Raw genomic sequence first — 15,710 nt, 5'->3', positions numbered from 1 at the left:
TGAATGAGGAAATTAACAGGAAGAGGCAACAGGTCAACTCGTGGCTCCGGGACTGGTGTTATCGGCAGGGCTTTGGGTTTTTTGATCACAGACTGCTATAGGAGTCACCTGACCTGCTGGTGGCAGGTGGAACGCACCTGTCCCAGAAGGGGAAAAGAATTTTGGGGCAGGAGTTAGCAAGGCTCCTTGACAGGGCTTTAAACTAGATATGAGGGGGGAAGGGGAGACAACTGGGCCTGTCAGGAATAAACCCAAGGGAGGCATGCCAGGGCTTGAAGGATGGTGGGCTAGTGAGGACTCTCACTCTGACATTTCGTTTGAGAGAAGGGATAGACGCTTAGAAATCATGGAAGCACCTGAGAGGGGTCTGGTGGGAAATGGGGCCCACACTCACAAAAAGGTGCTGGAGTCATTAGCACATCTGAAGTGCATCTATACCAATGCATGCAGTATGCGCAACAAACAGGGGGAGCTTGAAGCCATGATGCACCAGGGAAACTATGACATAGTGGCGATCACAGAAACGTGGTGGGATGCCTCACATGACTGGAGTGCCACAATCGATGGCTACAAGCTCTTCAGGAGGGACAGACAGGAAAGGAGAGGCGGTGGAGTGGCCCTGGATGTTAGAGAATCCTATGAGAGCTCAGAAATCAAGTATACTGATGATGGGGTGGAGAGTGTTTGGATTAGGTTAAGGGCCAAAAAAGCTGATATCGCTGTGGGAGTCTGCTATAGACCTCCCAACGAAAGCAGTGAGGCGGATGAAGCTTTCTATAAGCAGCTGGGGGAAATCTCGCGATCACTTGCCGTTGTTCTTGTGGGGGACTTCAGTCTCCTGGCTATCTGCTGGGAATACAACACAGCTGAGAGGGAACAATCCAGGAGGTTCCTGGAATGTGTGGAGGATAACTTCCTCACACAGCTGGTAAGCGAGCTGACCGGGGAAGGTGCCCTCCTGGACCTGCTTTTTGTGAACAGGGAAGAACGTGTAGGGGAAGTAAAGGTTGGTGGCCGTCTAGGGCACAGTGATCATGAGATGATCAAATTTCTGATCCTTGGAGAAACAAGGAGAGGGGTTAGTAAAACTGCCATGTTTGACTTCGGGAGGGCAAACTTTGACCTGTTCAGAAGACTGCTTGACAAAATGCCTTGGGAGGCTGCCCTGAAGGATATAGGAGCCCAGGAAGGCTGGACATACTTCAAGAGAGAAGTCTTAAAGGCACAGGAGGAGGCTGTCCCTGTGTGCCAAAAAACAAGTAGGCGGGGAAGGAGACCGTCCTGGCTAAATAGGGACCTTTGGTTGGACCTCAAGAACAAAAGGAGAGTCTATGACCTTTGGAAGAGGGGGCAGGTTCTCATGAAGACTATAAGGATATAGCAAAGCTCTGCAGGGAGAAAATTAGGAGAGCCAAAGGGCAGCTAGAGCTCAACCTAGCTACAGCTGTTAAGGATGACAAAAAATGTTTCTATAAATTCATTAACAACAAAGGGAGGATTAGGGAAAATCTCCCTCCCTTACTGGATGCAGAGGGAAACATAGTCCCAAAGGATGAGGAAAAGGCTGAGGTGCTCAATGCCTACTTTGCCTCAGTCTTTAGCAGTGGAATGAGCTGTTCCCTGGGCACCCAGCCTCAAGAGCTGGGAGACAGGGAGGGGAAGCTGCACGAGGCCATCACAATTAAAGAGGAAGTGATCTACGACCTGCTACGCCGCTTGGATGCGCACAAGTCTATGGGACCGGATGGGTTACATCCAAGAGTGCTGAAAGAGTTGGCAGCCGTGCTTGCCAAGCCACTTTCCATGATCTACCTGAAGTCATGGCTAACTGGGGAGGTCCCAATGGACTGGAGGGTAGCAAATGTAGCGCCCATCTACAAAAAAGGCAGAAAGGAGGATCCGGGAAACTATAGGCCTGTCAGTCTGACCTCGGTAGCAGGGGAGGTCATGGAGCAGATCATCTTGAGTGCCATTACAACTCATATAATGGACAACCAGGGGATCAGGCCTAGTCAGCATGGGTTTAGGAAAGGTAGGTCCTGCCTGATGAACCTGACCTCCTTCTATGACAAGATGACCCGATTATTGGATGAGGGAAAGGCTGTGGACATTGTCTACCTAGACTTTCGAAAAGCATTTGACACAGTCCCCCATAGAATTCTCATGGAAAAACTGGTGGCTCATGGCCTGGAAGAGCATACGATCTGCTGGATCAAGCACTGGCTGGATGGGCGGTCCCAAAGAGTGGTGGTCAATGGAGTTAAATCCAGCTGGCGGCCAGTCACAAGTGGTGTCCCACAGGGCTCAGTGTTGGGACCATTTCTGTTCAACATCTTTATTGATGACCTTGATAAGGACATAGAGTGTATCATCAGCAAGTTTGCAGATGACAGGAAGCTAAGCGGGAGTGTAGATCTACATGAGGATAGGGAGGCTCTACAGAGAGACTTGGATAGATTGGACCCATGGGCCAATGCTAACGGTATGAGCTTCAACAAGGCCAAGTGCCGGGTCCTGCACTTGGGCCACAACAACCCCATGCATCACTACAGGCTTGGGCAAGTGTGGCTGGAGAGCTGCCTGGCAGAAAAGGACCTGGGGGTTCTAATTGACAAGCGCCTGAACATGAGCCAGCAGTGTGCCCAGGTGGCCAAGAGGGCCAATGGCATCCTGGCTTGTATTAGAACTAGTGTGACCAGCAGAAGGAGGGAGGTGATTGTCCCCCTGTACTCAGCACTGGTGAGGCCACACCTTGAGTACTGTGTCCAGTTCTGGGCATCTCAATACGAGAGAGATATCGAGGTGCTGGAGCGAGGGCAGAGGAGGGCAATGAAGCTGGTGAAGGGCCTGGAGAATAAATCTGATGAGGAGCGATTGAAGGAGCTGGGACTGTTTAGTTTGAGGAAGAGGAGGCTGAGGGGAGACCTCATCACTCTCTACAACTACTTGAAAGGACATTGTTGAGAGGTTGGTGCTGGTCTCTTCTCACAGGTAATTAGTGATAGAACAAGAGGGAATGGCGTCAAGCTGCAGCAGGGTAGGTTTAGTCTGGACATTAGGAAGAAATTCTTCACAGAAAGAGTAGTCAGACACTGGAATAGGCTGCCCAGGGAGGTGGTGGAATCACCATCCCCGAATGTGTTTAAGACTCGTTTAGATGTAGTGTTAAGGGATATGGTGTAAGGGAGAACTTTGTAGAGTGGAGCTGATGGTTGGACTCGATGATCCCAAGGGTCTTTTCCAACCTAAATGATTCTATGATTATATGATTCCTCAACGGGCAATAATTGAGACTCGAGAGGGTTGACTCACCCTGGCCTTTAATCCTCAAGCTGTCTGCCTGAGTGGCATCCCAACTCAGGGTAGATGCTGGTCACAGCCCACTGTGATCCAGGAGAGCTCAAAGGGTCTTGTTAAGGTTACTATTTGTAGGGTCTGAGATAATATTACAGGGTCCTTTCGTTGTGTACTTTTCCACTCCAGCCCAACTCAGACAATGGGATATTCTGGTGCATTCCAGCAGTTGTAAAAGCCCAGAACTTGCTAGATCTTGAAGTTCTGGTATGATCCCCTCCTTTTTGGGCCATGATCCATTTACTGTCAAGAGTTTTTGATTATCATTATTATTGTTTCCAAGCGATAGGGGACACAGGAGCCCGGTGTACTAAGGGGTTGCCATATCATTCTGGTCTGTTACTCTTCATTTTTTTCTTTCTTTTATGCTGGATTATTATGTATCACAGGTGTTAATGGGATGTCCATTGTATTGTTATGTGGCTTAGGTGGCGGGAAATCATGCCAAGCACCGAGTGGCCTTAAGGCGGGGGATGAGGGTGTTGCTCCACCACACCTAGCTAAGAAGCAATGACAAGTTGAAAATACACCTTTGCATTCATGAGTGCAAGAAACTACATAGAGATCAAAGGACACAACAGGCAGAAAAATGAATGTGGCTATCCCCAGAAAAAAAATAGAAGAAAGAATGGATAATGAAATCTGAGAAAGGTATAGCTTTAGTGTCTGAGACAGAAGGTTCATTAAAATTACCAGTATATTGGATGTGTTTGCCTCTGAACACAAACTAATTACCTATGAACCCAAATGTCTTGTCTTCCTGTGCTATTTCCAGAATAATTAAGTGCTAACTTCAATTAGCATATATAGCTTTGAATAGCAATTCAAAATTGCCTACCTACCATATTTCTATATTCAGGAGATTTTACCGAGATGTAAAGTTTTTGTTAGCATTTCATACAGAATATAAACAAAAGTTGAAATAGAATACATTACAGTTAGAGCAAGGCCAACATTGTTAGGTGGCGTGATAAACTCATCTGCATATACAAAGGAGGCACAGAGAAACAATGGCAAATTGATTTGGCTAGTCTGCTGTGGTGTTTGATGCAGACCTATACTGTGATAAACTGGATAACGACTTTTCCTACACACCTCGGGCATCACCTAGTAGATTCTGTTACTAATTACATTTTCAATTTTACCTTGTGAAAGTTTACCGCACCCTTTTGTGCCAAATTGACACCACCAGAGCTAGGGGATGGATGTTATCTGTATTTTGGAAATTATTGTTACTTTCTTAAAATCATTACTTTATTGTTAATTCTCCTGAAGGTATTGCAGAGATGGTTTGATTTTAAATATTGGTGCAGGAGTAGGCATTGTAAGATATGCGCTGCTGCTACTCACACTCCATCGCCTGTACCAACACAAGCCACCCTGCCACCTGTACCAGCATGAGCTACTACAGACTCAACAACGAGCATTGCCACTACTACAGCAGCTCCAGCAATGAGTACCGCTGCTACTCCAACTCTGTCAGTACCGGTACAAGTCGCCCTGGTGACCAGGAAGCAAAAAAAGAGGTCAGTCTGTTACCCTTCCCATTATGACAAACACTAGATCAATCTGTCACTATTTCTGGCACTCCAGAAAAAACTCAGTCAGACAATGGGACTCATTTTAAAAACAATCTTATAAGTAATTGGGCCAAAGAACATGGCATTGAGTGGGTATATCATATCCCCTATCATGCGCCAGCTTCTGAGAAAACTGAACGATACAATGGACTGTTAAAAACTACCCTGAAGGCAATGGGTGGTGGAACTTTTAAGAATCGGGACAAGCATTTAGCGTAAGCTACCTGGTTAGTTAACACCATTGAGCTGGTCCTGCTCAATCAGACTGTTCACATCCTGTAGAAAGGGATAAAGTCCCTGTGGTGCATGAAAAGAATATTTTAGGGAAACTGTTTGGGTTTTCCCTGCTTTGGGCAAAGGCAAACCCATTTGTGGGACTTCTTTTGCTTCAATGTGCACCTCAAGGAAATTTAACCCTGGGTGACAACACTCAATTTTGAGCTGTATGATGTTAAATATTGCATAATACTAACAGTGTTCAATAAGTGTTTTTCAGAATAACGTAGTGGTGATGAAACTGAAGCTAGCTTCATCAGGTGGCATCCAGTAACGTCCTTGAGGTGGACATGGTAGCCAGCTTCTGTATATGGACAACTTTATATTTCAGAAGAATTTGGGTAGAACACTGTTAGGTAGAACATGTTGGGTAGAAACCTGTTAGGTAGAAAACTGACCTAGTGGAATATATTCTTCTATAATTTATAGAAAGAAATAAGCGTGTCTGGATCTATCATATCCTAAAGCAAGCATTTAAAACCTAGTGCATGGACTAAAATCTAAAATTTACTAGCAAACTATGTTTTATGTCGACCAACATAAAAAAAGTACTTCTTATTTTCTTTCATATCCAATAGAAGGATTTTTTTAATAACTGGATTTCCAAGAGAATAAACATTTCAAGCTCCATCTCTAAAAATTATGAATTGTCATAATTGTCTTCGCTCTTGTGAGATTTCACCTAGAGTACTGCATCCAGCTCTAGGACACCCAACATAAGAAGGACATGGACCTGTTGGAGCTCAAACTGAAGAACAAGAGTCAGACCCGGCCCTGTCTCTGCAAACTCTGGCTGTGAGAGCACAGTGTGGAAACCTGAGCACTGCTGCAGATGAGAACAATGTGTTTTAATATATTTGTTGGAGTCCTCTGCACAAGAAGGACATGGACCTGTTGGAACGGGTCCAGAGGAGGATCACGAAGATGATCAGAGGGCTGGAGCACCTATGCTATGAAGAAAGGCTGAGAGAGTTGGGGTTGTTCAGCCTGGACAGGAGAAGGCTTTGGGGAGACCTTATTGCAGCTTTCGAGTACTTAAAGGGGGTCCACAGGGAGTCTTTATCAGGTAGGGTTGTGATAGGATGAGGGGTAATGGTTTTAAACTGAAAGATTTAGATTAGATATCAGGAAGAAATTCTTTACTTCGGGGGTGGTGAGACACTGGAACAGGGAAGTTGTGTAAGCCCTTTCCCTGGAGGTGTTCAAGGCCAGGTTGGATGGGGCTTTGAGCAACCTGGTCTAGTGGGACGTGTCCCTGCCCATGGCAGGGGGGTTGGAACTAGATGATCTTTAAGGTCCCTTCAAACCCAAGCCATGCTATAGTCCTAGGAAAATAGTCCTCTAATTTCAATATTGTACCATTCTATGATTTTATTAAAAAAAAACCAAAACAACTAGAGGAGACTTGAAGAACTCTGAAGAAATCTATATTATCTATCCTTTTTATGTACATAATATAGATAAATACTTTTCACTCAAAGAAACTTAACAGAACTTCTGAGTAGTTCTGCCCAAACATAAGCATCCAGTGCTATTTTGGATGACTTAGAGTAATCAGGAAAACCTCAAAACCAAGTAGATATTATACAGGTCATCTGCATAGCTAGCAAGGGAGCAGGCACTTTTCTGGATAGACATGGAGTGACCAGGCAGGCACCTTGCTTATGGTGCCTTCTCATACAGGGCATCTACATAAGAGCTTTGACTGTGCTTCTAGTAGAAGAGCTAATCGATGGAAATCTGGTCACAAACTAGAAAGCAATTAAGTTCTTTCTAGTATAGACAATTACCCTTAGCCAGCTGAACGACCCTCCAGAGCAGCCCACTGTATGTACTGGAATGTATCTCTTCAGCTGTAACGGATGCTTTCACAGAGATGATAAGGAGACCTGCCTATGCATAGGTAAGTTTCCGTAAGGTAAAATGCACTCTGAGAACCCTAATTTGAGCATTGTCACCTAAGACAGTGCTGGTATAACCTCAGCTGCTGCCAATATCCTGAAGGGGTCCTGAATAACTGTATCTTGGTTTACAGCATTTCTGGAAACAGAAACAATTTTACACCTGACTGACAGATGGTGAGTGATTCCTTCAGTTTCTGTGCTCAGTAGTTTCCATCCCATTGCTTATCCTCTATCTTTCAAGTCCCAGAATGCCCATTTCTGGGTCAGCATTTATTTTAACAAAATGGTCCATCTGAGCTATATCCTAAAAAGTGCCCAGTTGTCCCTAGTTTCTCAGTTCAGGTATCTAAACAGTGGCTTCTAATGTAATTTTGTACACTGTGGGCTATCCTAATTGTCTTCCAGCTTCTGTTCACTAAGGTTGTATGTCTCCCAAATATTGTAGGTCTTTTTTGCCTGCTCTGTTACTTGTGTTTGAATATTGACCAGCTCTCTTGCTGTCGCGTCCCACTCTCAGGAAAGACGGGGGTAAGTGACTTCAGATTCATAGATCCCCAACAGTGCGGACTAAGGTGAGATAAATCCTAAGGTCCATATACAAACATCTATTAGTTTCCCAAAATGATTAGAATAGGTCTTAACAAGTCCACGACAATTGGTTAGGTATATGACAAATTATGACAAGTGGTGAGATATGCGTTGTGTTACTTAACAAAACGTATACAACTTATGGCAAACGGTACTTAAGGTCGCTACTTAACAACTCGAACCATTATTTAACAACTCTAAGAGAAAAGAGAAACTGAGGGATAGAGAAAGGAAAAGACAAAGGCAGAGATGAAAAGATCACTGGTCCTGGTTCCAGTGTCTTTTTCAGGGAATCTTCCCAGGCATAATCTTCTTTCTTGGGAAAAATCTTCCCAGGCACGGTCGTCTTTGTTGCTGCTCTCTAGGGGCCACTTATTTTCCCCTTTTATGTTTGCTGAATTAGCACGGTCCACCCCCCTTGCCAAGGACAGGCTCGTCTCCGGTGTCTCCCTTCTCCCAGGTGACGTGTAGCATGATTTGGGTGGAGAGATGAGTGCCATAGTCATACATGTTTAGCATGATCTCTATAATCTTCATTTGCTTATGCAGGGGTGTGCGCTTTCATATGCATTTCACGGATAATGAAGCAAAGGTCACCCGTTGTAACAAAAGCCACAACCCTCTTGATGGCACCAGCCATGTTGATATGCATTCTCCATTCATTTCTGGCTGCTCCCTTTCCTCTAACTGGTAAAATGGAGGGAAAGATAGCTTGGGCACCAATTTTATTCACTTGCACCCCCAAGACTTTATAGTCTTCCTTGATTATGCCCAGGTTCCGACTTGCAGCGTCATTCATGAAACAGTAACAGTGGACAAGCTGTGGCAACATCTTGGACCTTAGCTCCCGCAAGGCAGCATACCTCACATGACTCCCTGTCAGTGCTCTTCAACAGAGTCACCCACGACTAACACTCATTCTTGTTTTTTACGGTATCCACTGTGTGCTGCTGCTGCAGGTCCTCCTGGCGGATCTTGCTCGTGGGTGTCTATAGGTGTTAAAGCTTCGTACCTGTTTTTGATTGTGATTCTGGAGGGTGGGGACCGAAGTGGAGTCCTGCTTTTGTGGGTCTCCAGGGTTCAAGGTGCCTCATTCTCAGTGGTATCTGCTACAGGAACATGGTTATGAAACCACCTATCTCTCTCTGTCTCAGCTCTTCTGATGCTGCGCAGCCTTTTAACTGTTTCTTGCAACTTGGCCACCTGACATAACAGATCATCAACCTGTGCAGACCACGTGCAAATACTTACCTTTTCACCAGAGGAGTGTGACAGAAAGAGAGACTTCACTGAGAAGTTCAAATTAACAATTTATTTGGACTTCGCTCACAGGTCTGATACGCCGCTATTGCAAGTTTTATGGATACAATGGAGAATGCGCTATTGCAATTTAAAAAACAATTCACAGAACATTGCAATTTAAAAAACAATTCACAGAACACACTATTACAACCTACAAGTGATCCCAAAAAGTATCAACACAAACCACAAGCGTGCTAGATATTAATACCCTAAATGAGTGCACTAATCACGATCTTAAAGCATGTCAAATGACGATCTTAAGGCATGTCAAATACCATACGTACCTTTCTTAATCACTTACACTTTCTCTCAGGTAAGGCCGCTAAATCCCTGGGAAATTACCCTGTACAGCATCTTGGACAAGGCGGGGAAGAATCTCCTATAGGCCAGCTGTATCGTTGTAAGACTCCCCATTTTTCTCCCCAGACCTTACATTCCCTGATTTGATAGGTGGGCAGGATTGTGCCTGAGTGGATTACACTATCTGGAATGTTTATCTCTGGTGGTGTGATGACCCCTTAGTTTGTATTGCTAATTTTGTGATGTCTAGTACAAAAAGTCACTGAATAGTGGTGGGATGGGACTCAGGGCTGGAAGGGGGATCCAGGAAACTACAGGCCTCTCAGTCTGACCTTGGTGCCAGGAAAGGTTATGGAGCAAATCATCTTGAGTGCCATCACATGGTACGTACCGGACAACCAGGCAATCAGGCCCAGTCAGCATGGGTTCATAAAACCTGATCTTGACTAACCTGATCTTGACTTGACTAACCTGATCTCCTTCTATGACAAGGTGACCTGCTTAGTGGATGAGGAAAGGCTGTGGATGTTTTCTACCTAGACTTTAGTAAAGTCCTCACTTTGATGGCTAACACAGTGATTGCTCTGATAATAAATGGTGATAACACCCTTCACACTCCATGTATTTCTTGCTCTCTCAGCTGTCCTTTTTGGATATCTGCTATTTGTCAGTCATTGTCCCAAAGATTCTTGAGAATCTAATAGTGGGAACAATAGGTATTTCCAAGAAAGGATGTGCAATGCAAATGTTTTTCTTCCTTTTCTTTGGAGTTGCAGAATGTTTTCTGTTGGCTGCTATGTCATTTGACCGTTACATGGCAATACGCTACCCCTTGCATTACGCTGTCATTATGAAGAGTAGAGTCTACAAAAGCCTGGTTGCTGGAACTTATGTTTGTGGGACTGCTGTCGGCTTAGTGCATACCATTATAACATTCAGCTTACCATTCTGTGGTCTTACCATCAACCACTTCTGTGAGATTCAACCCCTCTTGGAACTGCTTTGTGCTAACACTTCCCCAACTGAAATTCAAGTCATTGTGGTAGCTGTCCTTGCTGTTGTGGGTCCCTTCTTACTCATCATTTATTCATATATTCGCATCATTTTCACAATTCTTGAGAAGTCATCAGCTGAAAGCCAGCAGAAGGCATTTTCCACTTCCTCCTCACACCTTTTAGTTGTAACTCTTTTCTATGGTACAGCAAGCTCCATGTATTTGCAGCCAAAATCCAGCTACTCTGCATCTGTTGATAAGTTGCTGTCACTTTCTTATACTGTGGTGACTCCTTTATTGAATCCTATTATCTATAGTTTGAGGAATGAGGAGGTGAAAGGAGCCCTGAGAAAAAGATGGAGGAAAATTATTTTTGCATGAAAATAAAATAGACTATTTCCACTGTTTCAGGTGGTTTTAGTGTTTTTTGGTCAGTAAAAATAATTTCCAAATAATTCCCAAGAACATTTCAGCTTTTGGAGAGGGAAAAAGGAGAAGAGTGGAGATTTTCAACTGTAAGAGACAATGTTAGTAGAGTTATTTAGGATTTTGAAAGGAAACTTCTTCCAAGTACTTAAGAAATTCTTAAATAAATAAACCTTTTTTTTTATTATTTGTTTTCCTTTCTATTTTTCAGAAACTTTTAAGTTGTGTTTTACATGTTTATGACTTCTTGAACAAAAGAGTAAAGATCAGGAGCCTAATTTTACTGAGATCCGAGAAAAAAAAGTTTTCATCAGTTTGTGTTCATTTCCTGAAAATGTTTAGTAAATTTCTTTGGGGAAAGGAAAGGACATAATTTAAGTCATAATAAAGAGTCCAGAAAATTACTGATTACCAGTTATGAGTTCTGAGATTGTTATTGATTAAAAAAAAATGCAAAATTGCATTCCTGCCCCAGAGATCTTTGTTTAATTTCAGAATCATTGTTTTAAACATTTTAGAGCAAGTCTAGACTTTTTATAGATGAATAACAGTCTATGATGTTTAGAATTTGGATCAAAATCTCTCATTACTTTCATATATGGTTTTTGCCTTTGATATTTCTACTACAGATTGTTATAATGGTGTTATTAGGACATATTTGACTTTATTAACTAGAGAGCTTTGCATTCCATAACTGAAAAGGTAGGATTCACATGGTCTAATTTAAGTGTATAAAGGTCACTCATCTAAGTCTGGGATAATAAATCTAGTATTTCCTTGGAAAGGGAGGCAAATATCTTCTTCCAGAAATAAATTTTTCCTACATGTCGTAGCTAACTCTTTCAGAAGATGAGGTATCTCCTGAAACTACCAATTTGGAGACTATAGAGGTGAGATTCACTAGCCTAAGAATGAGTTTTTAATTTCATCTCATATGCCTTAAGCAAAGTCATTTTTCAGATATGACTCAGGGTCTATGGAAGACCCAAACCGTTCTGCAGTGACAATTAAGAGAGTTCTAAAACATCTAAAATGCACTTAAGTGCTGTCTTTTTAGGTAGTGGATTCCTACCACAAATTGAACCTGGATACGCCCATTGAAGGTAGATGAATTCTGCCCCAAATACAGAAGTCCACAAATAAATTAGAGAAGCCAAATTAACACCACTAGTAATAGCAAGAAAAAAATGAGCTGTCTTCCATATATTTGAAGAGAATGCAAGTTAGTTGCCTTGCCAAAACACCAAACAGCTCTCATAGGTGCTCCTATAGCTGCTACAGATGATTTCCAGGCACCAGATACCTTTTTTCCACATATTCCATCACTGATTTACCAAAAGCCCTGAGATGAACGGAAAAGCAAAACTTATAATAGGACCAACAAATGCACCAGCTGGCTTCACCACCAACTTCTTTCTTTTAAAGGACACACTTTTACTACACAAGCTTTTAATGTATTCATGGCCCTTTTTCAAGACATATGTCTAGTATTCTGCAGCCTTTGTTCTGTAAGTATCTTATGAAGGACAAAATTTATATTGTACTTAATTTTTAAAAAAAACCAAAAATATCTCAAAAGTGATGAAGTATTTGTGGCTGTTAAAGTTTGCCTTAAGAACCTAAACTTGCACTTCTACAACCGTATCCCTGGGTGACTTTAAAAAGATTCTTCTGTATCTTTCCAGTCCATCCAAGGGCCTGATTGTCATGGTTTCAGTTCGGATAGAGTTAACTTTTTTACTAGCAGCTGGTATAGTGCTATGTTTTGGATTTGGGATAATAAATATTTTTGATAGTGCACTGGTGTTTGTAGCTGTTGTTGGGCAGTCAAGGCCTTTTCTGCTACTCATATTGCCCTACCAGTGAGTAGGCTGGGAGTGCACAAGAAGTTGGGAGGGGATACAACGGGGACAGCTGATCCCAACTGACCAAGGGCTATTCCATACCATGTGACGTCATGTTCAGCATATAAAGCTGGGGGAGCAAGGACGGGGGGGACATTTGGAGTTTGTCTTAGCATGATGGAGCCCTGCTCTCCTGGAAATGGCTGAACACCTGCCTGCTGATGGGAAGTAGTGAATGAATTCCTTATTTTGCTTTGCTTGCATGCGTGACTTTGCTTTATTTATTAAACTGTCTTTATCTTCACACATGAGTTTTTCCTCACTTCTACTCTTCCGATTCTCTCCCCAGTCCCAACTGAGGGAGTGGTGAGCAAGTGGCTGTGTGGTCCTAGGTGCCCGCTGGAGTTACACCATGACACACAATATTTGCACTTACAGAGAGATTTCCCAGCGGCAAAGGGCACCAATTGAAATACTGGAAATTCTACTTAAAAAATAAGAAAATAAATATCTTTTTTTAGTGTTAGCATAGTCATATGCTGGAACAGCTTTCCTAGAGTGTCTGTGAAGATATTCAAAAGCCAACTGGAAAAGCCTTTGAGCAGCAATAGTTGGCCCTGCTCCGAGCAGAGAGTGTTAACCTGTGGCATTCTAGTGGTCCCTTCCAACCTCAGCTATTGTGTTCTTGATAATCTGGGCCTAATGTAATTCATCGTATTGTCTGGAGCAATTTCAAAGCTAGCAGCAGTTAACCTTGAGATCTTACAGTGAAATTATCTGAAGTTTGGAGAGAGACCATAACAAAGCAGCAAGGCTAAGAGGCCTTTCTTTCATCTAATTCTTATCATATATATCTTAGCTAATTTTCTTTGCTTCTTCTGTATCCAGCAGTTAGAAAAGCCCAATCTTCCTTTTGGCCCCACCAAGAAATTAATTTCTTCTTTCAAATTAAAAAGAAAAAAAGAGAAAACAGCCCCAAAAAAATGCCAAATATCCTAGTCTCATTGTATGTCAGCAATGATGTAAACTCTTAGAGAATAATTCATCTTGTGAAATGTAGATAAATGCAATACTGGTTACTGCATTTTAGCTAATCTGTATGGGACCTCCTTTATTAATAAAAAAAATCTAGGTTGTAATTAATCTCACCCTAAAGAAAGTCCCTTGGTCTTTTCTCATATGTAGACATATGTGCTACAGATACCTAATTCTGATCAGATTATTCCCTGCTGGCCTTAAATGTAGCCACTGTGGTTTTTTGTCTAATAATTTTGGCAACATGACTCTTTCAGAAAAGGCCATTTGATTGAACATACCTACTTTAATGTTCTGTAACTGTTAATCAAATTCTGTATATTAAATACTCAAAACCTAAATGTAATTGGAAAGGAAGGACATGAATGACTCCTTAAATAAATCCTTTATTCATGGAAATGTAAATACAAACACCATAATTGTACGGTGTTCTTAATGCTTTGTCATCTGAATTTTTTATCTTGCAAATTCACAGAAGAATTACAAGGTGTACCTCTTTGCAGAAGTTTAACATGTTTGTTTTTATTCACATCATAATTTGTACAAATAAATATTAATTAAAATAGACAAATGAAAAATATTTTTCAATATTAATTAAAACAGAAAATGAGCTGTCAGTAACAGATTTAATTCATCATCTTTTCAAATCTCATCTCTGATTTAAAATGTCTCACCAACCTCATTGTAAAAAATTTCTTCTTTATAGCTAATCTAAATCTACTTTCAGTTTAAAACCGTAGCTCCTGGTCCTGTAACTACATGCCTTGGTAGAAATGTCTCTCTCCATCTTTCTTAGAAGCCCTCTCTATACATTGAAGGGGATGCCCTCTGGATGGCATCCCTTCCCTCCAGCAAAACAAGTTCCCTCAAAGCCTTCTCTTCTCCAGGTTGAACGACCCCAACTCTCTCAGCCTTTCTTCGTAGGAGAGGTGTTCCAAACCTCAGATCATTTTTGTGCCACTCCTCTGGACACATTCTAATAGGTCCATGTCTGTCTTGTACTGGGGACCCCAGTACTGGATGCAATATTCCAAGAGGGGTCCCACAAGAGCAGAGTAGAGGGGGACAATGAGCTCCCTTGACCTGCTACCACGCTTCTTTTAATGCAGCTCAGGATACAATTGGCTTTCTGGGCTGCAAGGACACATTCTCAGCTCATGTTAAAGTTTTTATCCAGCGGTATCCTCAGGTTCTCCATTCAGGCCCAATTCTGTACTGACAGTGGGAATTGCCCCAACCCAGGTGCAGGACTTTGCACTTGGCCTTGTTGAGCTTCATGAGGTTCACGTGGGCTGATTCCTCCAGCCTGTCAATGTCCCTGTGAATGGCAAATCAACAGCAAATCAATTGCACTACTCAGCTCGGTGTCATCTGGAAACTTGCTGAGGGTGCACTCAGCACCATAGTCAATGTAATTGATGAGGGCAATTAAACAGTATTGGTCTCAGTACAGAATCACAGCATGGTGGAGGTTGGAAGCGACCGTTCGGAGATTGTCTAGTCCAACCCTCTTGCCAAAGCACGTTCACCTAGAGCAGGTTGGACAGGAGCGCATCCAGGCAGGTTTTCAATATCTCCAAGCAAGGAGACTTCACAAGCTCTCTGGACAGCCTGGTCCAGAGGGCTTGGTTAAAATCCTGGAGATGACGAAGATATAGGACAGAAGGATGAGAGAAAATGGGGTGAAAAAGACCAATAGTGTAGTCATCGTGTCCTGAATTTCATACAGAGGTGTTTCAGTGCACAAAAGTATAATAAGTGATACCACAGAAGAAATGGTTAATCTTTTAGGCTCACAAAATGGCAATATGTACACCCAAGCAGTTTGCACTACCGACACAACATTACCAGTGAGGAAAGACAGCGGGACTAGGAGAAAACAACCCCTTCTGTTCATCATAATTATGTATCTCAGGGTGCTGTGAATGGTCATGTTATGGTCATAGGCCATGGCAAGAAGAAGATAGCACTCAGCAACTTCCTGCTAGAAAAATCAGGAAGCAGCACAGCCTACGTAGGAAATGCTCTTGTCCTGAGACAGATAATTCACTAACATCTTGGGTACAATGGATGAAGTAGTACAGATGTCCATAAAGGAGAGGACCCT

General features: G+C 42.6%; 1 protein-coding gene across 1 annotated transcript; it reads left to right on the top strand.

Moving 5' to 3' along the window:
* Positions 1 to 9,923: 9,923 nt before the first annotated feature.
* Positions 9,924 to 10,679, top strand: LOC134524777 (olfactory receptor 10C1-like). Its single transcript, XM_063354936.1, has one exon. The coding sequence runs from the start codon at positions 9,924 to 9,926 to the stop codon at positions 10,677 to 10,679; it is 756 nt and encodes a 251-aa protein (XP_063211006.1).
* The last annotated feature ends 5,031 nt before the right edge of the window (positions 10,680 to 15,710 follow it).

The sequence above is a fragment of the Chroicocephalus ridibundus genome, chromosome 17 (genome assembly GCF_963924245.1).
Source record: "Chroicocephalus ridibundus chromosome 17, bChrRid1.1, whole genome shotgun sequence".
NCBI lineage: Eukaryota > Metazoa > Chordata > Aves > Charadriiformes > Laridae > Chroicocephalus > Chroicocephalus ridibundus.
Note: the sequence above shows the minus strand (reverse complement) of the source record. Positions and strands in the feature narration are given on the sequence as shown.

Excerpts from the sequence above, each read along its gene's own strand:
- LOC134524777 (XM_063354936.1), top strand. The coding sequence starts at position 9,924 with ATGTATTTCTTGCTCTCTCAGCTGTCCTTTTTGGATATCTGCTATTTG.